Source organism: Onychomys torridus, chromosome 4 (genome assembly GCF_903995425.1).
Source record: "Onychomys torridus chromosome 4, mOncTor1.1, whole genome shotgun sequence".
In the NCBI taxonomy this organism is placed as follows: domain Eukaryota; kingdom Metazoa; phylum Chordata; class Mammalia; order Rodentia; family Cricetidae; genus Onychomys; species Onychomys torridus.
Genome location: NC_050446.1, coordinates 56,732,788 through 56,757,738, shown reverse-complemented (window position 1 = coordinate 56,757,738; position 24,951 = coordinate 56,732,788). Strand labels below are relative to the sequence as shown.

General features: G+C 38.0%; 1 protein-coding gene across 2 annotated transcripts in view; it reads right to left on the bottom strand.

The window, feature by feature from the left end:
- Window positions 1-24,951, bottom strand: part of Ppp1r1c (protein phosphatase 1 regulatory inhibitor subunit 1C) — a 109,561-nt gene that overhangs the window by 52,580 nt on the left and 32,030 nt on the right. For both annotated transcript variants that reach the window (XM_036186493.1, XM_036186492.1), the window contains exons 3-4: window positions 11,150-11,187; window positions 8,078-8,138 (exon numbers count right to left, since the gene is read on the bottom strand). In XM_036186493.1, coding sequence (XP_036042386.1) covers window positions 8,078-8,138; window positions 11,150-11,187 — 99 coding nt within the window. The remainder of the gene's footprint in view (window positions 1-8,077; window positions 8,139-11,149; window positions 11,188-24,951) is intronic.

The window sequence follows — 24,951 nt, the reverse complement described above, 5'->3', positions numbered from 1 at the left end:
AGACTCAGTCTAACTCATGGGAATTACAGATCCCTTATAGAGTCATGCTTAGAATTTATCATTGGTCTTAAAAAGATATAACTCAAAGGACTTAGAATGGACTCAGGAGAAAAGTGTTCTACAGAAATGAGTCTGGGAGACAAAGCATGAAGAACAATAGTCTTGTCTATTTTCAAAGAATGAAGTGAAGCTCAGCATTGCTGCAGAGGGGATAAGAGAAAGAACAGGAAAGGAAAGGGGGTTGGGGTAGAGGCTATGCCAGATGGAGAGGCTAGTCAAGTAAGAGAGCACAAGATCTACTCAAGGTCCTTACTCTGGAAGAATGTGAAACAAGCCTAGGATTTGTGAGGCTTGTGGTCTGGGGGAAATGTGTGCTGGGGAGAAAGAAGGTTAGTGGCAAACTTAGTTTGAGCATTGTTCTCACAGGGGGATCTATCCCATATGTGCATTGCAAAACTCACTTTGTGTTTTAAACTAAACACAGAGATTATTTTTAAGAGAAACTGAATAATTTGTAGAAACCAGAATGAAAGATCCTATAAAAAATTCCCATTTAGAAGGCTCAGAGGACCAATGTTCAAGTCCCAGAACCTACATGCAGTATACTAATACCTGTAACTCTAGTTCCAGGGGATATAGTGTCCTCTCTGGCTTCTGTGGACACTGCATGCATATGATGCAGACATACTTGCAAGTAAAGCACTCCCCCTCCCAACACACACACATACATTTTAAATACATAATTTTAAAATCCCATTAAGTTATAAGGTTGCAGGATTTTTGGCTATTCATTGGAGCAATAAGGATAAATCTTAAAATGGGGGGGGAACAAACCCTAAGAAACCTAGACTCAGCCAATGAAGGTCTATGCTGATAGTATGAGCTCTTGATATCAAGTGATGACAATGATTACCTTGGTGTAATCATGAGAAAATCATCAGACAAAGCCAAAATGTTTGCCCTAGAAAAATAGTCAACCAATATTTTCAGAAGTTTCAAGGTTATCAAACCAAGAAAAGTCTGCAAAACTGTGAAGTCACAGACAAGAAGAATCTAGAGAGATAAGAACTGCACATAATATGATCTACATGTGGCCTAACCCCTGAATAGCTTTCAGGAAGAAAACCAAAATGTTGACCAACCTCAGACAAGTACAAAGAAAACATCTATACTGGTTTACAGAGTGTAATAAGAAATGCTATATGTAAAACTTAGGTGACAGAGATAATGGTATACAGTATATGAAAACAATATGTACTAATTGGCCAGTTTTACTGTGATTCTACTATTTCAAAATATATAATTCATGTTTTTAGTGTGTGACTTAAACTGGAAATTGCTCTGGTTGAAAAGTAATGTTAATAAGAAAGGCAGATTTGAACCAGAACTTTCCAAAAGGATTCAAATGCATAAAGATTTCCCAGTTTGCTAAAAGGTGATGTCTATATAAGCCTATTAGTGGAAGCCACTTAGACTTTGCCTGGTAACAATAGCAGCTTGGATGGTCACAAAGATGGATACCAGATGGCCGAATTAACTTCATTGTGTCCTCCTCTGGCCTTATTCCATCTCTTTTAACTTTTTGCTCTCTAGAGTCACCCTCTTCTGTAGCTCCTTGGATTTCAGGAATGACAAGATCAATAGATATCTTCACAGCAAAGGACCAGAACTACCCCTAACAACAGTGAACATTGCAGGCAGACACACTATGATGAGATCACACCCCACATGGAAATGAGTCTGCCCAGTAAAGTGATGGTAGCTAAAGAGTTATTGTCCCAGAACTCTCTTCAGAACAGGAAGTCTGATAACAGCCAATCAGACCTCTGGGCAGCTTGGTCACCTTTGTAAACCCCACCCTTTCCTTTGCTCAGTGTTCCTTTTAGTTCCCCAAGGTCTGGCTTTGGCTCACTGACCTCCTTTACCTTTTCTTCAGGATATGCTACATCCATTAAATCTCTCTTCTCTGTCCTTAGCCACTGCTCATCTGTTTTACTGAGGTGTCAGGATGAGTACCCAAGACTAATAATTTGGAACACCAGAGCCAGAACTTTGTCTTTAGACTCCAGTCATTTAGGATTTAACTGTGTCTGATATTGTGTAACCTTACATGCTTTGCAAGTTTTCATGAGCATATGGACAAAGATAGGTTTCAATGTTCCATGACCACTTCCATTTTACTTTCCAAACATGTATAAATATCACTGAGAATCTGAGATTCAATAGTAGCCTTACTTCCTGCTCACTGGGTCACACATGGTCTTTCCAAATCCCCTGGTAAGTTTGTTTAAATTTCTATTGAAGGACTTGCCCTGCTTTGGTTAGTCCAGTTGTAGCTTGCTTCTGCTCACAGCCTTTTGCAAGGTTGGGATTGAGCTTTCTCACCTTTCCATCCATATCACTTGAATTCAGAGCTAGAATGTGATGAAAGCAGTGGGTACTAGGAGTCACCCAATTAAACACAACCATTTGTGTATTTGAGAAAGTTCTAGAATACTGGTCTTGATTTGTATTTGCTACTCAAACCAAATATAGAAACTTATCTTTCTCCCACCTCTAAGACAGATTGTGGTGATATTGTATTCCCCAAAATATTGTGCACTCTAATAAACTTATCTGGGGTCAGAGAACAGAACAGCCACTAGATATATAGGCCAGAAAATGGTGGCACACACACCTTTAATCCTAGCATTCCAGAGGCAGAAATCTGTCTGGATCTCTCTGACTTTAAAGCCACACTGGAAACAGCCAGGCACACTGACTGACACCTTTAATTCCAGGAAGTGATGGCAGGAAGCAGAAAGGTTCATAAGGTGTGAAAACCAGGAACTAGAGCTGGTTAAGCTTTTAGGCTTTTAGCAGCTGTTCAGCTGAGATCTATTTGGATGAGGACTCAAAGGATTCCAGTCTAAGCAAACAGGATCAGTTGAGGAATTGGCAAGGTGAGGAACCTGTGGCTTGTTCTGTCTCTCTGATCTTCCAGCATCCACCCTCACATTCCAGTTCTCACTTTAAATATTTTAGTGGCATCATGAAGTTGATTAAATTGCTGATCCCAAGTTTCAATACTGAGGTTTAATTCATCTCCCAATTCTTTAATCCTCTTAAGCTGGTAGTCTATGTTGATGCTACTAACAAGAAGTCCATGTTTATGGTCCTTTACTTTGCTCTATTCTCTCTCAATGTTGATCTTAGAAAGAAAAAAAAAAAAGGCATCAAATGGACTTCTGGGAACATGTTTATTTCTTCAACCTGAATCCACCCTCCATTTTCAAAGATATGCGGGAAGATAAACTTAAAACTCAGAGGAAATAATTAAAGAGTTGTACAGGAAGTGGGTCTAGAAATAGAAGCATATTTTTTTAAAGGAGCAAAATTTGTGTATATTTAGAATGAGCCTTGTTACCTAGAAATCTTGCATTGAACAAGTGAACCTCACCCTGCATAGTAAATAAATTAAGCCAACACACACACACACACACACACACACACACACACACACACACACACACCCTGCAACAAAACAAAACAAAACAAAACAAAACAAAACAAAACAAAACAAAACAAAACAAAAACCCCAAGATTTAGAACAGCAGATGTGATGAGCACCTGCAGAGGAGTTGGAAAAAGTCAGAAATGCTCTAAAGCAGTGGTTCTCAACCTGAGGGTCGCAACCCCTCTGGAATCACGTATCAGATATTTACATTATGGTTCATAACAGTAGCAAAATTACAGTTATGAAGTAGCAATGAAATAATTTTATGGTTGGAGGTCACCATAGCATGAGGAACTGTATTAAAGGGTCACAGTGTTAGGAAGGCTGAGAACCATTGTTCTCAAGAGACAGGTGGGGTAGGAATGGCCTGGTAAGCAGCTCAAATGCCCTGCCCCTCTGTCCTTGTCTTCAGTTTCTGTACAGTACTTAGGAAAGGCAGCCGAGTACTGACAGATTCCTTATGAGAACTTCCTGAGTCACAATCACAATATAATCATTGCTAATTTACCTCTGCTGCCTTTAAATTGTGTGAATATAGTGTACTCAACCCCCTGACAAGACGTATTTATTGCACACTTTGTGTCTGCACCAAAATTCACCATAGCCAACACTTCACTCTTATGCTTTCTGGAAACTTACATATCACTATGTATGGTTGCCCTTTTGGTTCATTTGGGAAAGGAGGGCATGGCATCTATGAGGAGCTGCTGTGTAAAATGAAGCTACAACCAGATTGTGTTGAAAAGGAACCAGAATATCAAAGAAAACTTTCTAGGTTTGGCTGTATCTGAACTGAGAAAAATCATAGATTTTCTTGCAAGATGTGATGAGCCCATGCTGTGTAGGACTAGGTACCCTTAGAGCTGACTTCGTTCCCATTGGGCAAGGTCAGATCTGCAGCAGGATTTTTCCATCCACAGTGATGCTTTCCTCATATCCTCATTGCTGAAATCTGAAGACCTCAATGGAAATGGACATGGCTGCATCTCATTCTCCATCAAGGGTCCAAATGGACGTGCATATGATATGCCTGTTTTAAGTATTAGCAGCTTACATTTTGCTTCAGTTTCCCTAGTAATTCATGCCAGATCATCTCCATTTCATCAGTGTGAGACAACAAAAGATTGACCCTGATTTTCTGAAGGTTGCCCAGCTCACAAGTGGGGATGCTAAGCTATGAATCCTGATGAGCTGTCACTCAAAACCCATGTACTTTCATGTCAGTTCCCCTGAAATCAGTATGACAAGCAACTTCACCTGGCAATAAGATGGATCATCTTTCAGTAATATTCCATACCCCTTGCCACAGTCTGGCCCGATTGACTCCTTAAAACTAATTTAACCTTCGTACTAGGTCATTCAATTTCTACACTGAGTTGTTTCTTATTTTCATTTATTGCTCTATTTATGAGAAGAGGCTAAATTAAGTTTAAAAATTTATGATTGCAGCCATCTTTGGAGAAATTAAAAATAAATGCTTGGGGTTGAAATGGCTTATACATCCAAAGATCTACCTGGTACATCAGCTCAGAAGAATTAGCACAGGACTCTAAAGTAACTAAAATGTTATTTTACAACAAATTAGAAAAATACAAAGAAGATGTTTTCCTGAAGTAAATGAAACATATTATTTACTATACACTAAGAGTAGAAATATAATACTAATGGGCTCTGTCACACTAAGTGGATTTTCTATCTGCTTGTTTGTTTAATGTTCAGGCTTCCATTTAAATCAATAGCACTTACTTTGCAGTAGTAAAATACATTTGAATTCCAGTAGAAGACACACACACACACACACACACACACACACACACACACACACGGGAGGAAATGAGTCAGCCATTTTCTGTGCCAGGATTCAAATTCACTTTGCTTTTCTGAAAACAAAATTCAAGCAATCCAACAATTTAATTGGCTGTTCTGTAAATTACAGGCTGACAACCACATAAATAAACACAAGGAAAGTGCACAGGAATCTCCAGTCATCAGCTGTCATTTTTATGACAATCTTCAGAACTTCCTACTTATCTGATCATAAAGCACTAGATTATAGTGTGAGGGAAAAGTAAGTGTTTTTGATGAAAATGTCAACTTTTGTCATTTTTAAGTACAATATACAACTTAAAAATATGATTGATCTGTATAGTTATAAAAAGTGTGGTGATCACAGCATATCTAAAATACCTCAACCCATCAAAGAAGAGTACCTCTGAGGACCTCTGACTTGAAGGGATAGCATTCCATTATGTCTGGTGGATAATTGTTAAATTGTCACAGTCAGAGTGTCAACCAGAGGGAGACACATGTGCTCCAGGGTGCTCTCTTTTTCTGTCTGCATTTTGTTCTGTTTGATAGATTTGTAATGGACTTAAATTAACAAAATGAAAGATAAAATTATTTTCTCTGTGGATGCCACACCATTAAGATAATTGAAATAATAATGGAAGATAGACTCAGGAGACAAACTATGATACGTCAATCCAACAGCCCAACTCTGAAAGCAGAAAATCCTATTGAGATGACAGTGTTGACTCTCAATTTGCTTGAGCAAAAAAAAAAAAAAAAAAAGGCTTATAATTTTACAGTGAGAAATGATGGGTGGATCTGTAAATCAGTACAAAATGAGGTTCAGAAATTTTAGATTTATAGTCAGTTTACTACTCGTCAACAATGCATATGGATGCTAGCAAAAACTAATTAGATATCAATTGCACTAAGAGAAATTGGTTTTGAGGGATGCAGGAAATTTCAGGCATAATAGCCTCTTTGTTTTGTTGTTATTGTTTTGGTTTGGTTGGCTGTTTGTTTCACAACTGTTTATTGCCCCGTTGGTGCTTTGCACTCCCAGCAAACCGTTTTCCTCTTACTTACTGCAATGTTCTACTGCAATCTGAAGAACTTTACATTTTGGGGCAACTGCGTTAATGTGTTTACCATCTCAATAACACTCCCTTTGTTCAGCCATCCTTCTTATGATTAAATCTCCTCACTGTGCTCACAATAGAGCATATGTTACCATTGGTTAAATTGGTCTTCAGACACACATTCCCAGCTCTTAGGAACAGATAAATGGAGGAAATCATTTAGATTTGGCCTTTTCTTCTATCTTAAACTGAAAACTCACAGAAATACTTGCTAAGTGATTTTTATCAATACCCAGATGCCTTCTTGAAAGCATGGCTGTACTTCCTTAAGGCTTTAACTCATTACTGTAGACTCTGGTTGTTGAAGAACAATCTCTGGGCTCCACAGTGTAAAGTTATATTAAAGATGCTTCAGTAGAACTAGCTTTCCTAAATGCTAGAATCCCACATTCTTAAGATATTTGAGAGCTAAAAATAACGAGCACCATGGCCCTTTAGGCCTTTGAGTTTAAGATTTTCCTTTCAAAATAATATAGTTATTCTCTGAGGACATGAGGACTACTTTATTTAACTTAAGCTATCCCAAAATAAAACAGAGGAAAGAACTGGGCAATAGCACGTATATCTTTCATTGTTGTCCATTCATGCCAAAACTGCTGTCTTGAAGAATATGAATAACTTACAATGAAGAAATTTCTTTAAAATGCTACACTAATCTTTAGACAAAGAGATGCCTAGGAATTTCAATAATTACTTTGAGATAAACTACAATGCAGATGAATGCATTATTTACTCATCCTTTTATAAACAGACACAGCCTTTTATAACCTCAGGACGGAAGTTTACTGAGAGTAGCTATGGGTCCATTTATATCCCACCTCCCTGAAAAGAGAATGAAAAGTGGAAACTCTCACTCCTGGGTTAGACTTCAAAGCTTCCCAGCTGGCTTCTCGGGCACTGAATCAGAGCTGTAGGGCTGTGTGATGAACCCTGAGCCAACAGCCAGGGAGCCAAGCTGGAAGGCAAGATTCTGGCCTCAACAGACACTGCCTGTGTCAGGAACATTTTTGTGTGAAAAAGAAAAGAAGCCTTTCTTGGAACTAGTATTGGTCAAAATACTGATACTCTTAGATGTTATTTGGCAGTTCCATTTTGAAGAGAAATTCTGGGAAAGTATCAGCAACTGAGCTAGCATTCTCTGTTGTGATTTGGGCGGCTCTTAGGAGTATGGCAAATTGGTGGTAGATGGGGTTGAGCAGAACTGTTCCTGACAGGAGGCAATGAGGAAACCCTTGACATTCCATTTCCACCTAGTTCAAGCTCTTCTGCTTTGCTTAAGTTAAGGGGGAAAACAAAGCCAAACAACTCCTGATAATCATGTGCCAATCAACAGGAATAATTAAAGATTATGGAAAAATTCTTTCAAAAAGGATATAAGGAAAGGTAAAAGAAAAACATTGTCATTATTTTGAAAATTGATTCTTCTATTCTAAGATTCTGGGACTCTGCAGTCATTGCCTTTTCAACTGTCTGAAGTTCACCCACACACAACAAAATAATGCTTCCACGGTGTAAACGTCTTCTTGATCACCACACTGTTGAGAGTGGCGGAGCTGGGACAAGCCTAGGATCTATGGAACATCCTTAGGGACAAATAGCCTGCCAGTCAGCACATGAATCCCTCATGACACCCAGGAATGGTACCTGACAGTACCTTTCATGGCAGGCGGTGTGTACACACTCTGCTTCCTTTGCTTAGGAGATGCATTCTGTGACTGTGGACAACAGGGAAAGAGAGAGCATTAGACATACATAAAAAGTATATTGCTGCCAGACATGTGAAGTAGGTAAAACTGCACTATATCTCAAAGGTTTTCTGATGTCTCCCTATCAAGAAGCAGAGCTTTAACCAATTATAGACATGTCCAGTGAGAACATACACCTCTGAGCTATACAAAGCCAAAGGCCTGTTTTATCATGAAATTCTCCATGGTTTTGTTTTCATTATTAACATTAGTTTAACAGTATTGTATATGATTTTATTGCATTTGCTTATTTTTTTATTGTTTGATTGTTTGTCTTTTGTGTGTGTATATGTGTGGATATGCACATACCATGATGTGCGTGTCGAGGTCAGAGGACAATTTGTGATATTTCTCCTTTCCTTTGACACAATAGGTCTAGGAGATCAAACTTGGGGTGTCAGCCTTGGTGGCAAAAAAAAATCTTGCCTGCCCCAGATTTGTTAATTTTAAAGCAATAAATGTACATTAATCCAATTGCAAGAAAAACATAGGTTCTGAGACAAAGTATACTTCAAAAAAAATGCCAGGAATCAATCTATCTATCTATCTATCTATCTATCTATCTATCTATCTATCTATCGATATATAGACTCACACACAACATATTTTTTTTCTGCCTCTATAATTAATGATGGTTCCAAAAAGAAATTAGAGTCCTTCATTCACAAAAGAAATCCCAAACCCTCTTGAATTGCCACATTTAATCTAAGCCCTGCTTTTTACTCAGAATGAAAATGTTAGGGTAATATTCTTCTGTTTGTCTAAAAGGTAAGCCCTTTCTTACACAAAATATGGCACTGTTGACAAAATACCCAGATCAGGATAAGGTTATTACGAGGTTTCACATTTTAAAATGTTAAAAATAATAACATATTTCATGGTCAAAACCATCATTCTATAATCCTATGGAATCATCTATATATTATAGATTAATTATTAATTAACTATATACTATAGATAATAGTTATTACTAATTAATTGTTCTTATTATTTAATATAGTTCATCCACCAATCATATTGTGTCCAAATGGCTTTTTTTAACAATTTATATATATTGATACAATATAATAATACAGTATATTATTTATTTATATTTTTGACAATAATATTTATGGAAAGAATAGAAATGTACTGTTGCCTAGCATGCATGAAGCCTATGTTTTGATCTCCATCACTTCATAAAACATAGTTGTGTATTGTGTATGTCTGTAATCCTACCACTAGAGAAGGGGAAGGAGGGTCAGAAGTTCAAAGACAACCATTACCATCTAGTGAAACTGAGGCTACAGTAGACTTGGCAAGTTTTTTTTTTTTATTGCATTAATTTATATTTTAATGTGATAAAGGAAAGGGTCCCAATTAATGAGTTCTGGTATCTGCAGTAATGTTTGCTGAGAAAACCTCAAGCATAAATAGTTACAAGGTATATATCTGAGAGGTGGTTTTATGCTTTCCATGCATATTTGAAGAATGCAAGGTGCAGAGTTTGAAAGAAAGTAGAAACTATTTTGTAAAGTTTTCACTTGAATTGAGGCACATTTATGCAAACGAAATTGTCCTCAAAATCATCATCCAGGTGTTGTTATTCACTGATTCGAAATACCTCTACCAAAAAATAAAGGTAAGGAAATGGAAACAAACACTTGCCAAATGCTTAGCAAATGAACAGGCTGGCCAAGAGTTGTTTTTCTCCTTTTACTGAGGGTCAAACCCAGGGCCTCACACACAGGCACACACTACACAGAACCATGTGCCCACTCCAGCATTTTCTTGTAACAGAGTTCTTTGGTATTGGTCTACATTAACGTCAGCTGTGTGGGTGACTGATGATTCTGGGAGACCATTCTTGCTTCAGCCTTATCAGGCTGAGCTTGATTAGCAGGTACTGCCTCTGAGATTCCCTGTGTCTTTTTCCATATACATATACTAAGATACATAGAAAGTTAGCTCTATGGAAGAGTTTTGCTATCTTTTAGTAGAATAACGATGAAACATAACAAAACCTACTTTATAGAAGTCCTTAGTTTTCAAAGCATTTTTGCATTAACTTCCTCAGTAAACTATTTAAAGCTGTTCAAAATGTTATTTGGTATTTTGCACTTTCTAGAATTTCCTTTTTGGGTGTTGTATACTTACTCATGATCATAGAAACTGCTTACACCCACAGTCCATCCATTTCTCTCTTTGTCACATTACAGGGCTGACATTAGGTCTTCATATTTTATACACTCTGTCAGATCCTCAAGTCTCCCCTGCCTCTTACTTCCTATCTGAATTCTCCATTTAGATATGGAGAATGTAAGATATGTACAATGTTCAGACTGTCACTGAGTTTGCATTTGAACATGTTATTTGGTGAACCCATTAGCTCTGGTTATGAAGGCTCTGGAGTCTAGAGGAACTCATTCGTCCCAGACTCAGACTATGGGGCTGACTTTGGCTCTAAACAGCTGAAAAGCTTTTCAGATGTGCCTGACACGGCCTCCATATCCTTAGTCTTGAATTTCAATGTTGCCTAGCCCTGCTTGTTGTGTTTATGTATAATTACTCAAGAAATTAAAACTATCAGTTGAATATCTTACAACTAACGTCAATGCTTTAATTTAGAAATTTTTGCAGGGCTTAGCATTTCATCAAGAAGCAAGGTATCTGAGGCAGAGATTTTCATCATACTACTTTACTGCCCTTTCAGGAAAAACAACTTGAATGCTTTCTATATCATAGTGATATTTATGTCAGCTGTGTATGTTACTATGTACTATCTGCACACAGTTAACATTAATGTAAATTGGCACCAAATAACTCTTTTCCAAAGAATATGTTGGGCTGATCATGTAGCTCAGCAGAGAATATGCCTGTGTGTAATCAAGTGGGTTTCATCCTTACAATAAGGAGTAAAGAAAAACAAAACAGAAAAACACAGTGATAGTATCACAGTTAATCATGTATTAACAATTTATATACAATGTAGGAAAACTTACCTCTTCTTGAGTGTTGCTCATCCTCTTCTCATCAATTTCTGGAAGAGAAGTTGACATAATTCATTAGAAATGTAATGGTCTTCCTTATCATCGCATGCTAACATTTTCAAAAACCTATATAGAAATATTTTAAACCATTGCCATGTGGTTATGTAACAATTGTGAGGTAGAGTTGAGGACTGGGAGATGGGTGGGCTGTTCCCTTCTGAAAGGAAGGAAAAGTTTTAAAAAACCCATGGAAAGACCTTGCACTTGACAACCCAGATTGTCTGCCTTCGGCATCCAGAAAGGACACCAGGGAAATGACTCAGAGCCCTGACTGATGTCATCAGTTCCCCAGTGTCAAGGCATAAGCACCCTTCTGTTTTAATTGAATTTCCTGTTTTTACCAATAATTTTTGCTTATTGCTGCTCAAGGGTCTTCAAGTTTGTCACTGACAAGCCCTGCTTCCCCTGTCAGGGTGGTCTCTGGGACTCCGCAGACCTATGTACAGGGCCAGTTCTGCCAAATCCTTCTTACGATAGTGCTCAGTGCCTTCTCGCAGGCTGTACAGAGGGTTTGGAAGAAGAGGTGCTTGTGTCTGCCACTTCACACAAGGCCATTTGGGGTTGAGTCTTTCTTTCCTCCTCACTTTGTTTGAGATCTGTCTCTTGGCTTCTTGACCTAGTGACTCTTTCCTATTTCTTATGTTAGTCCTCCAACCAAAAGACTAATCCAACGGCCCAAAACTTAATGAGGAAGTTATCAATGAATATCAACAACTTAAGTAGCTGAATACAAGCTTAATTCACCAAAAATCAGTAGCCTTCTTACATACAAATGACAAATGGAATGAGAAAGAAATCAAGGAAATAACACCTTTTGCAACAGCCTCAGATATGTAAAATATCCTGGGGACCACTCTAAGGAAGCAAGTGAAAGACGTGTATGATTAAAAACTTTAAAATGTTGAAGAAAGAAACTGAAGAAAATATCAGAAGATGGAAAGATCTCCCATCCACATGGATCAGTAAGATTAATACAGTAAAAATGGCCATCCTAACAAAAGAAATCCACAGATTCAATATCAGCACATATAGAGCAGAATGTACCAGGCAGTTACCCAGAGATAGCCATTGGTAGCAAACAGGTTTCTTTCTAAGCATGAGTATGTATTTTCTATGTATATTTATGTATTCTTTGTAAAATAACAATATTGGAAAGCTTCTGTGTATCAGTGTGGAAACTTTTGCTATCATATCTTTACTAAATACCACAAGTGATCCACTGTAGCAATGCCAGCACAGTGATTGGTTATAATCCTAAATGACCACAGCAATCAACACTTGGTTTATGCTTTAGGGCCTTTTAATATTTAAACTAGTAGCTAACCTAATATTTTAAGATCTGAATGAGCTCTAGTCATTTGCTTTGCACATTTTGTACTCTCTCATAAGACATGCTAAAAACATATCTTTCTAATGAGGACTATAATCATTATATAATTCAAAAAGAAAAACCTTTATTGTTTTTGTTGTGCTATATTGACAAAAATTCACTTTGCTACAGAAGCAGACAGAGAAACTCAGTCCTATATCCCCATCCTGAAAATGAAGAATGAACATTAAGTAAGCATCAAATCAAAGAGACACAGACAGAGTTAAAGATATCCAAAAATGTGTTACAGTTTTCCTGAAATTCACTGATGATTCATTTTCCTTACTGGATTGTTATTGAATTGGGAAGAACAATCTTTTCTGCTCCCCTAGCACCTTATATAAACCTACAGTGCATGTTTTAGGGAACATTTACAAGGAGAATAAATACAAACACAATGTTCTTAATCATTTGTACCATAGAAGTTGTCACCAATGAAGGATACCCATAAAATCACATTCAAGTCTCACATCTATCTACAACACCAAAACAGCATTTATAGTGGCCACATGTTCTCTTCCAGGCTACAAATTGTGGTCCCCATGGCCAACTTCAACAGTTTTCAGGAACACTGGGTCCCCAATAAAATATGAGAAGAGATCCTTGTATTCAAATATTGTCAAACTTTCTCAGTAACCAGAAAAATAATAATATTTGGGTACAATTAAAAAAAATCAATTTGTTAGTTGGTGAAAAGTTTTCTAGCTGATTACTCATAATTAAAAACTACAATATTTTCTGATTGGAGCTGTTAAGAGTATGTGTTATGAGGATCAGAGATCATTTCCTAGCATCTATGTTGGGTGACTCACAAATTCCTGTAACTCTAGCTCCAGGAGATCCAATATCCTGTTCTGGCTGGTATACACACTAAAAATAAAAGCAATTCTTTAAATTTATATACATGTTAAAACTATACATTTTCAGAAAAGATGTACAGTTTTTCCTTTTAATTTTCTCCTCTCTTAGTAGTCATTCAGTCTAAAAGAAATTTCTTGCTTTGGGGCTGGAGATACAGAGGAATTTGGGCATGAGAATGTAGCATGCATGGAGGGCTGGCTTCAATATTCCAGTAGCACATAACAAGGTCAACAGATGGGTCACGCCCATCATCGGAGTAATTAGGAAGTGGAGGCAGGAGAATTAAAACTTCAAGGTCATCCTCAGCTGCCATAGATCATTCTCCATTCATCATATACCTGTAGAATAATGGCAATAGTCTCTCTGTTTAATTCTTCCACTGCTGTTAGTATAGCAGCATAAGGGATACACAATAGTATCTTATCAAACAGAGATACCTAATGCTCATGCTTCATGAAAGGAGACCATCTCCTTATTCCAAAATGCAACAGGAGGGCAACTCTTCATTGATGGTAAATGCTAAAATGTTGTTTTAATAAACAAATGCTTGATTTGGAAACATGTTAAAGCAAAAGCCATATTTTCAAAAATGTTTTTACTCAGTCTAAGCAAATGCAACAGATTCTCAATACCCATAAACATCACCATGGTAAGTGATTCAAAATGGAATCAGGAAAAATAAGGATGTTTGACTTTGCTCTGTGAATTTCTGTAAATTGGGAATAAATCAATATCAAGGTGTATGTCTCTCTGTGTGTACATGCATGTATATAAATGTATATAAGAAATTCATATGAATTCTCAAATATGAAAATTTTAAGATGGTAAATGTGAAATATTAGTTTAAGATGTGTTACATTTGTTTATGCTGTGGAATATTTGTTTAATGATGCAAAGATGAGTTGCATTCTTTTATGTTGCATTTGTTTAACTCTGTAAAGCTGTGTTACTGTGCCTGCGTATAATACCTGATTGATCTAATAAAGAGCTGAAAAATAAACAGCTAGGCAGGAGAGAGAAATAGGCAGGGCTGGCATGCAAAGAGAATGAATAGGAGGAGAAATATAGGGAAGAGAGTGAGGAGCAGAAAAAAGGAGAGAAGGATAGCAGGGGTCAGCCACCCAGCCATACAGTCAGCCATGGAGTAAGAAGGAAAGATATATAGAGAATAAAGAAAGGTAAAAAGCCCAGAGGCAAAATGTAGTTAAAGAGAAAGAGGATAATTTAAGTTAGAAAAGTTGGCTAGAAACAAGCCAAGTTAAGGCTGTGCATTCATAAGTAAGAATAAGTCTCTGTGTATTTATTTGTGAGCTGGGTGGCTGGCCCCCAAAGAGTAAAAAAAAAAAATACAGTAAAGTCATATTTAATATATTCTCTCACAGACTTAGCCCCATGCACCAACTAAAACCAAAGAAATGAATCATTTATTCAGGGCTTCTGTTGCAGAAAAGCACTAGCTTATAAATAGAAGGCTCTGGTGGAGAGAGATTCAATTTCTTAGCCTAAACTCAAAAGATGCAAAATTCTGATGTATTTAGATAAACAGAGTCACTTGAGCCTCTGCTTTAAGCAGCTGTTTTGGAAATGCAATGGGAAAAGTCAGTACAGACAAAATTGGAGAACTTCAAGTAAAAGCAGTGTTGCAAATTGATACTCTGAAGACTTGCCTGCTCACAGGGAAGAGCAGTGATAGTTAAACATAGAAAGAACTGACTGAAATGATAAAGCCAAGGTCAGAAAGGAGTCAAACAGCTCTAAGAACCAGAAACATTAAAAATAAACAAACGAACAAATACAATGGAATAAGCAGGTGAGAAACTGGGTCCAGAAGGCTTTGGAATCCAGAAGCAGACAGAAGCAACTGGAATTTTCAGTCTGTCTATAAAAGGATTGACTTCCTGTGAGAAAGATACAAAAGCCTGACTTGCTGCCTGGTATCAGGAGTACACAATTATTACTTACGTTGGAGAAAGACTCTTATATATACACCCAGGGCAAGACAGACAAAAAAGCACAAGCTACCATGACTGACTACTGAGGAACTGAAACAGAAACAGCAATCCTGATAGGCTGCTGAATTCCCTTTCTTCAAGATGCAAAATGACTACTTGAAACTGAAACATGTCACCCTACTAAACTGGCACCATGTTGCTTATTACTTATAAGGATGTGACATTAACAGTCAGGTGGCAGGAAAGGAGAAGACAGCATGACTAATCATAACCAAGACAGGCAGGTTTCACAAAAGCAGGACTGAACTTCATAAAACCATCACCAGTGTGTGTGTGTGTGTGTGTGTGTGTGTGTGTGTGTGTGTGTGTGTGTGATAGGGTCAACAGATCAATGTGACAGCCACTTGTCATAGCATTCCCTTGCTGTTATCTGAGCATAAATCACACTGATAGGGATATTATTTTCTTCACATTTCACTAATTTACATCTTTATAACCAAAACCAAATTGTTTGAATGTCTTTACATCATGGTAATGGATTTAGGGATGTCATTAGCTATCTCAAAGCATGTCTGCTTCTGTGAGCAAGTAATATTTATGGTTAAGAAATGCTGTAAAGTGTCTTCTAAGACAAGAATTCTACATACTTTAATAGCAAAGCTTGAATTGAATGATAGAAATCATGTAGGTTTACAAAGAATGAAGATAATAATTTCTGTTATTATTTGTTTTTATTCTTTACTCTTTGAGGACCCACCACCCAGCTCCCAAAATACACACAGAGAGGCTTATTCTTTCTTATGAATGCCTCACCTTAACTTGGCTTGTTTCTAGTCAGTTTTTCTTAAAGTATCCCATCTATCTTTTACCTCTGGGCTTTTACCTTTCTCTATTTCTGTACATCTTTTCCTTCTTACTCCATAGATAGCTGTGTTGCTGGGTGGCCAGCCCTTTCTTTTCTCATTTCTTGATCTCTTTCCTTACAGATTTCTCCTATTTATTTTCTCTGCCCATCCGACCTGCCTATCCTTTCTCCTGCCTAGCTATTGGCTGTTCAGCTCTTTATTAGACCAAGCAGGTGTTTTAGATAGGCGAAGTAACACAGCTTCACAGAGTTAAACAAATGCAACATAAAGGAATGCAACACATCTTTGTATCATTTAACAAATGTAGCAAAGTATAAACAAATGTAACACATCTTAAAATAATATTCCACAACAAATTTTTTGTCGGATTATTTTTATATGTTTGTCAGTAGAGGTCCTTCAACTGGTGTGCTAGTTATATGTACACTCCATAGTATATATGTGCTAAATGGTATGTATATATAATTGTATATATAGTTGTATGTGTTTGGGTCAAAACTGAATTTATAAAACTCCTCAAACTTTCTTCTCTATCAACATAAATCTCTACTCATCCTCTAGAGTTGTCCTGAGTTGCAGACAGTTTTTCTTCTACCTAGAGCAGTGGTTCTCAACCTTCCTAATCCTTTAATACAGTTACTCATGTTGTGGTGACCCCCAACTATAAAATTATTTTTGTTGCTACTTCATAACTGTTTTTGCTACTGTTATAAATTGTAATGTAAATATATGATAAACAGGATATTTGATAAATGATTCAAGGGGTTGCAACCCACAGGTTGAGAGCTATTGTTTCAGACTAGAAGAGGGATGAGGAGATGGCACAGGTTTAATATGCATGCTATGGAAGCATCAGGACCTTAGTTCAGATCCCCACCACCTAGCAAGGCACAGCAAAGCTCCCTTGTCACCCAGCACTGGGGAGGCAGAGACAGGCAGATCCTTACACACACACACACACACACACACACACACACACACACACACACACACAGAGGCTGGGGGTGGGGGATGTTATCCATACACGGTCTGTACCATAGGATAGTTAACATTCTCTCTGAGTGAGATTACGGCAATACCTTCCTGAACTATTGCTGATTGGAAAAGTGTGCCATAAATTCATTTGCATAGCTCTAGTAAGAATGCTCAGAACATCTTTCAGTTGTATATCCCTTCCTTCTGTCTAGGAAATGTGGTTAACAAGGTAGCAGCAAGCTTGGACATGACCCTAAATCCTCAGTGTATTTTCTCCAGCTTCTCTCTCTTTGATCTTTCCCAGTATGACCAAAAATTAGTTTTATTTTATAGGAGAGTAGTGCTTCAGAAAAGCAATTTATAGTCTTTCCTCCCGCCTTTTGGTGCCCTAAAGGCTTCATTAAAAGGAGACTGGTGCTAAGTTTGGCAGGCTCTAAAGGAATTTACCATCAGATCTCTGAAAACAGCAGTGGGATCCAAATTGTTGCCTTTTAGGTGATTCTCTAGTTCCTTTCACATAGTTGAAGATGAGACATCCTTCTAAAAGACCCTAGGAATACATCTCATGCTTGCCTGAACGATTAACCTGTACAACTAAACAACACATGGAGGAGACAGTGAAAGGCAGGAACTCCACAGACTTACAGTTCAGGATGGATCAGCACAGTGAGCTTCCAGTACTCATTAGGAATAAATTATGTGCAAAGGGGGGATAGTGCTGTATTGCTGAGCACACTTGATGCCTTTAGATGTGTCATCTCCTTGTAATTTTAGTATCCTAGTTTAGAATAAGTGTGCTTAACATGCTGGGAATCTACCCTGTATTTCTTATAAGTGGTAGAGGAGTGAACTAACTGCTGGGTCCTTCTTCATGGCAGGGCTAGGTGGAGTGATGCTATGCAGACTCTCCTTGGGCCACTGTGGTGAAGCCCCTTGGGCTGGCTTCCCCAACTCTCCCACATCCCAATCCCAGCCTTAGCTATTAGCCTTTTGACTGGAAGCCTGCCCCATTGTGCTGAAGGCCTGTTATTTGGGGCATCAAATTGAACCACTAGGCAATGATCTCCTCTGTGTTCTCCTCTATGCTTTCAGATTTTTTTTTTTGTCACAACTGGGTCCAAATTGAAACTGCCAGAGCAATGAATTTCTGTTCATCGGGAAGGCAGATGTGGAGAAAATAACCCTGGAAGCTTAACTCCAGCCTGCTGTGCCAAGAGTCACTGGGCTGTATTCTCCTTTCAGCATCAATTCCAGCTTTCCATTGTTTTTTTTTTTTTTTTTTTCATCACCAAATTGACTTTTCCCCAGGACCCTCTATAATATACCTCATTTTAGGGGCTATCCAATAAGACCTGGGAACATTGTACGGATTGTCTGTGCCAGTAGAGAAGAAAATGGCAAAGAAAACCCAAGATGGGTTATGGAGAACACTCAACTTCTTTTGTGCTATGACTCCAAATTATATTTCTGCTTACATTTCACAGTTTCTGTGGCTACTTTCCAGCACAAGGAAAGAACAGAAAAGGCAGAGCCTCTGGAGCCCCAGAACATGTTTTTCATGAGTCTTCCTGACTTTTATGAATTAAGCTTCTCTTAGGAGGTATTCATTACCCTCCCACACCCTCATGTTACTTGAGGACCTGAAAGCTGCTGCGTCGTCTGTCTCATCAGGCTTCATTTCCAGTCACTCATCAGTGGTTTTATTCGTTTGTTTTATTGTTGTTGTTTGGTGAGTTTGAGTTTGAGTTTCTTCCAGGAAAATAGTTTCTTTTGAATAGTATTAGTTTAAACAGCAACATGATAATTCTATTTAAAAAAACAAACAACAACAAAAAAACAGTCTTTGGAAAATATCATCCAGAAAACTGATGATGAAAATACAGATTTTCACATTAATTGTATAGGTCAACTTAAAGATCAATCTCTGATGTTCTAGGAAACGTAGAAAAATCAATGAGGTAGCTATTAATAAGCATTCAACATCTTCCAGTAATGTATCTTGTTCCTTTTTTTTTGCTATAATTTCCTCTAAATAGTTGTAATTTGAGTAACATTGGTTTTAGACATTTCGAATCATTACCATTTTATCTGCCTTTTACCTAAAATAGCACAACATTATTTTCTAACAGAAAATAATGAAGTCCACTGTCTAGCTAGGAGTGGAAATGTCTGATGAGGCCAGCAATATGGATGGTAATGCAGGAATTTGAAGAACACTCATTGTCCCTGTGAGACATGGGCGACTACATTTATAGTAGAATTGGCTGCTCACCAATATTTGGGATAATTATTTCTGTTTCCATGCCATAGAAATGCTTCCTCTTTCCCCCAACAGGTTAATAACACTGCCAGTGCCTTACTGAACCTTCTTTGATATCTGCATTAAAAGTAATCATTTTCTATTTCTAGAGAAGATAATGGCATACATGCAAATACACAAAGATTTTTTAATATATTATACATTTTATTTCTTGTCATGAATTTCTAAGTTAAACTTCTGATCTCTATTTCTAACTTGAATTGATGAACAATTTGGGGGGTTACAACTCATAAATAGAATATATAAGCACACATGCACACCTACATGTGACCACACACACACACACACACACACACACACACACACACACACACTCCGCATACACATGAAAAACAGCAAAGATATCTCACAGGTGCAGCATGGTGCTTTTCAACTTTCTAGGAAGGATGCAGGGCAAAGTGTACAAGATCTCAATTATGTAGGATGAATGACTTTAAAGAGCTAAGGTATAAGCAGGGCAGTGACAGCCCACACCTTTAATCTGAGCACTCTGGAGGCAGAAGTAGGTGGATCTCTGAGTTTGGGGCCAACCTGGTCTATGGAGCAACTTCCAGGATAGTCAGGGCTACTCAGGGAAACCCTGTCTCAAAAAAAAAAAAAAAAAAAAAAAGTAAAACACACACACACACACACACACACACAACAAACTTAGATATGACATGAGACCATGGATAATAGTATCATACTGGTAATTTGCCAAAAACAGTAATTTTTTTTGTGTTCTTCCAGAGAGAGAGAGAGAGAGAGAGAGGAATTAGGAGGGGAGTAGGAAGGGTGAAGGAAGAAACAAAAGAAGATGGATTCAGGAAAAGCAATGATCAGATTTCTGCTTTAAGGAAATTATCCTGAATGGACACTGAGCTGGAGAAGTCTTCCACTTGGGAGGAGATGGGAGTATTCAGACAATGGGTGATCAATCATTGCATCAGGCTGGAGAACATTTAAGAGAAGGAATGGACAAGCTTTGCACACTGACTGGATGAGTGGGCCTGCAGGGACAAGCAACAAAAGACAGGGGTTTAAAGGTCATATTTTAAAGATCAAGACCAGTGCCAGGCTCAGATTTTGAGTGTTCATAAAACTGTTGGTTTTGAGGTGGGTGCTGATTATGCAAATTGTGGGAAATCTAGAAATAGCCGTGCTCAGGAGTGAAAGTCCAGCTAAAGACATAGATCCCGGAGTCCTCGGGTCAATGAGGCTAGAAGAAGATAGAAAGCTAGGAAAAAGGCAGAAAGATAGAGAAACAGGGTTTGATAGAAATCCTGCCTTCATAACCACACAGTGTAAGGAGACATTGCAAATGACAGGCCCATAAAGAGAAAGTAGAGTAGTCACCAGGGATATTGGAGGCTTCTCTGAAGTACTACATAAAAAGTCATTTCCCACAGTACCCCTAAATCTGTCTTGGGTCAGCTACTCTCTTTTTGAATATGTGGTGCATGCACAAAACATTTATATGGCATCTGCTGTCTACACAGACCATTTAGACACTGTATCTTGGCTTATAAGTGATAAGAAATACAGGTCCTATGTAGGTATCTACTCTTAATTTTTTTCTTCTCCCTGTGCTTAATGGTAATGGGAATGATACTGTTGCATGTTAATCAACATTTTAGCTTGTTTTCTTGCTTACTTTATGGTTCAGCACATAACAGTCATGCTTCAGATCTTTGGAGCAAGTTTGGCAGAAGGTCAAGGGTGTCATAAGACTCTTTGGAGATCAGTTCTTACTAAATAAAATGTTAGTGGTTTAAGAAAATAATTTAAGAACAGATGGACCAAATTTACTTCCACACACATGAATCTGAACATAAAGTGGTTGACCAAACACATTTCACAGTCCTCCAAATATAACTCTCTGAATACTGAATTGAAAGAAAAATGCTGAGCAGTATGTTCTGCTTTGCCAGTAGTTGGCCATTATCCCTAATACTCTTTTTTTTTTAAAATTATTATTTCTATATTCATTGCTTGGAGTTGCCTACATACTTTTAATGTTAAAGAGTATGTTTTAAGATAAATATTCTTGTTTTCATTTCTTAAAGATTATTTATCATAGCTCACATCTTTCAACCCTCCCCAGATTTTTATCATGGCTAAAATAAACAGTTGCAAAAAAAAAAAAAAAACCCTCTGATTTACCTCCAGTTAAAGGGATGTATCCCCTTGTTTTTTCTTCACCTAATACCTTCAGTTTCCTCACTGTTGTTGATGCAACTTGTCATCCTGCTTGTTTGGCATTTTGATTCCCTATCTTAAAAGCTAGTATAAACTGAAGTTCCCAGAAAAAAGCCACACCAGTTTTTAGGATTCTGCAAAATTGATAGGCTGAGCAGAGCTCTGGGATTGTAGAGTCAGGATGTTGCAGATCCAGCACAAAATAATATAAGGATTTTAAAAAATCCTGTTAATAGCTATTCACTGTGTGTCTCTCTGTCTGCCCTAACATCCCTAACTATCATGTGGAGCCTTTTGGGATGTATTAAAGATCTAGTTTCCATCAATGCAAAGGCTAAGACTGCCATCAGACAGCATCTGAAATCTATAACAGAGGTTTCCCACTGTGCTGTAACTCATCTACTTGCTGTCTCCACCCACATATTTGAAAAATGCCTTTATTTATGGCATTTTTCTCTGTAACTATAGAAGCTTCATGAAACTGTTTCCAAATTAAAATGTGGCATTTGGGGGAATCTGAATAAGCCATGTTCCTGAGTCACAATCACTCACATTTGGCTCAAGAATAAAGTATCGTTTTTGTTCTTAGGGTAAGAGCTATTTTGCACTGATATTAATAAGAACTAAGTATATTACAGATCAAGGCACAGGCACTATAATTCTGTTACTGAAGAAGAAGAATCTATGCACATGATCATGGCAACCCTGTGCATCTTTCCTTTCTTCTGAGAGAACCCTGTCTCTAAAATACCATCTGCAGGTGGAGTAAATACTCCTGAAAGAGTTTGCAGCCAGCAGAGGACTTGTGCCGATAGACAGGAGCTTGCAGCATCTGGCCTTCAGGCAGAAGTGTTCACCCTCCATTTCTTTGGCTGGGTAGCTCTGGCAAGGAATCCTGTATGCTTCTCATAGTATCTCCACACAATGAAGTCTTCCTTCCACACCAATAAAATTGCTACAGTGTCTTTCCCATCTCTGTCTTGCTCTCCCTTGCTGTTTAGAATTACATCCCAAATAAATCACTTTCATACAAGTCCTTTTCTCTGACTCAGTCCAGAGAATTCAAAGCTAATTGCTGATACTGAAGATTTGACCTGTGAGCTGGAATAGTGTATGTTTGAATTTCATTAAATTAAGAACTACTCAGTTCTACCTCCCATTGATGTTCCACAATATTGTTGATAATGAATATTTTTATTCTAGTTCTAAAATCCTTTACAGTGGATATGGCTAGTTCATCCAAATATCACAGGTAAATGTGAGCATAGGTGCTGAGTACTACATCCAGTGATGTGGAAGAAAAAGAATCACAGGTATAGGAGAGGAAAAGGCAGCCACGACTGTGGCTACCAGAAGTTCATAATTGGGAAATATGGACCAGGAATACATTAAAAAGCACACACCCTATCAAAAGGACACAGGTGAATACACTGCCAACTAAATTCTAAATATTATGAAACTGTCAAAGACAGACTGCACTTAATCAGATATTATCAGGAAATATGGTCAAAATGTGAAGATATGCAGTTCCTGGAGGACAAGTATGACACCAGGGAAAACATGTGTGGTCTGCTGACAATGCTCTGCCTCCCAGATGAGGTACATAGCTCTGTTGCCACCCAGAAAGAATGAGTCAGAAGCCACTTCACATTCAGCCAGAGCAACCAACTCTCCCTTTGAGTCTCTGGGATTAACTCTTACTTTTGTACATTCAGCTTTAGGCACTTAAACACAGGACCTTGTCTTCTTCCCTTACATATTTATCTTCTAGGATTTCAAGGATTTCAGCCTATATAAATAGATGGTGAGTTTTCACTTTGCTTCTGAATCTCTCAATATGCCTTTCCACCTTTGAAGCATCATCAAGAATTAAAGTTGAGAATAAAAAAAAAATTCTGTAACAAGGCAAGGCTTCCTCTGGAGGGACTGGGACACGAATACAGCTACACAACCTTCAACTTACAATTTGTTCTGCCTCCAAGATGTGCAAGGTGGCGCAGAACTTCTGGGAGTGACCAGCCAATGACTGGTCCAACTTGATCACACACCACAGGAGATCCACACCATAAGACAATCCATGCTTGACACTACCTGAATGACCAGGAACTAGAGGTTGGATAGCCCAGAAACCTAGGATAGCACCAAATACTACTGGCAAAAAAAGAAAATTCAATGAAATGTTTCCTAATAATTTTCTGCTACACTCATAGCCCAGAGCCTAGCATAATTGTCATCAGAGAGGCTTCATCTAGCAACTGATAGGAGCAGGTACAAAAACCCCCAAGCCAAGCACTAGACAGACCTAAGGAAATCTGTAGAAGAGGAGGAAAGACTGTAGGTGTCAAGGGGATCAAGAACACCCAGAGAACACTGCCCACAGACAGAGTCAACTAACCAGGCCTCATAGGGGCTCACAGAGACAGAAGCAACAGAGAGACTGTATGGGTCTGACCTAGGTCTTCTGCATTATGTTATGATTTCATAGCTTGGTGTTCTTGTCAGACTCTTAAAAGTGGGAGATGGGGCTGCCTCTGACTCTTTTGACTACTTTTGGGATCCTTTTCCTCCTACTGGGTTGACGTGTCCAGCCTTGATGTGAGGTATGTACCTAGTCTTATTGTAACTTGCCATGCCATGTTTGGTTGATATCCCTGGAAGCCCTGCTCTCTTCTGAAGGGAAGCAGAGAAGTGGATCTGGGGGAGTCGGGGAAGTGAGAGGAGAGGAGGGAGGGGAAACTGTGGTTGGGATGTTATATGTGAGAGAAGAAAAAATAAATAAATTAAAAAAATATTTAACAAATCTGGAGAATAAAATAATGAGAAAAGAACAAAATATTAAGGCGTTTACTGTGCACTCTTACTGATCCTCTGGTGTGGTTAAGAACTTGTGAGCTGCAGAAACATATACATAAGAAAAGAGGACTGTGGTACCATTGTTATAGGAAGTGCTGGGAATTAAAAGCAGGACTCACACAGGCAAGTGTTCCACCACCTCACACACCATGGCTCCAACTCTGGTTACCTACCACAGAATAGATATTTATAGCACTTAAAATATTCCCAATATTAAAAATATACTCTGTTCCTTCCATTTAGTGGGAGAAAGATAATGAGGAAAATTTTAGAAGTTGGTAAAGTTCAAATATATCTTCACCAGAGATAACCTCATCTTAAAGATGATCTTAAAATTCTGATAAAAATTAGCAGAGAAAATTGCCTTTAAGTAATATTAT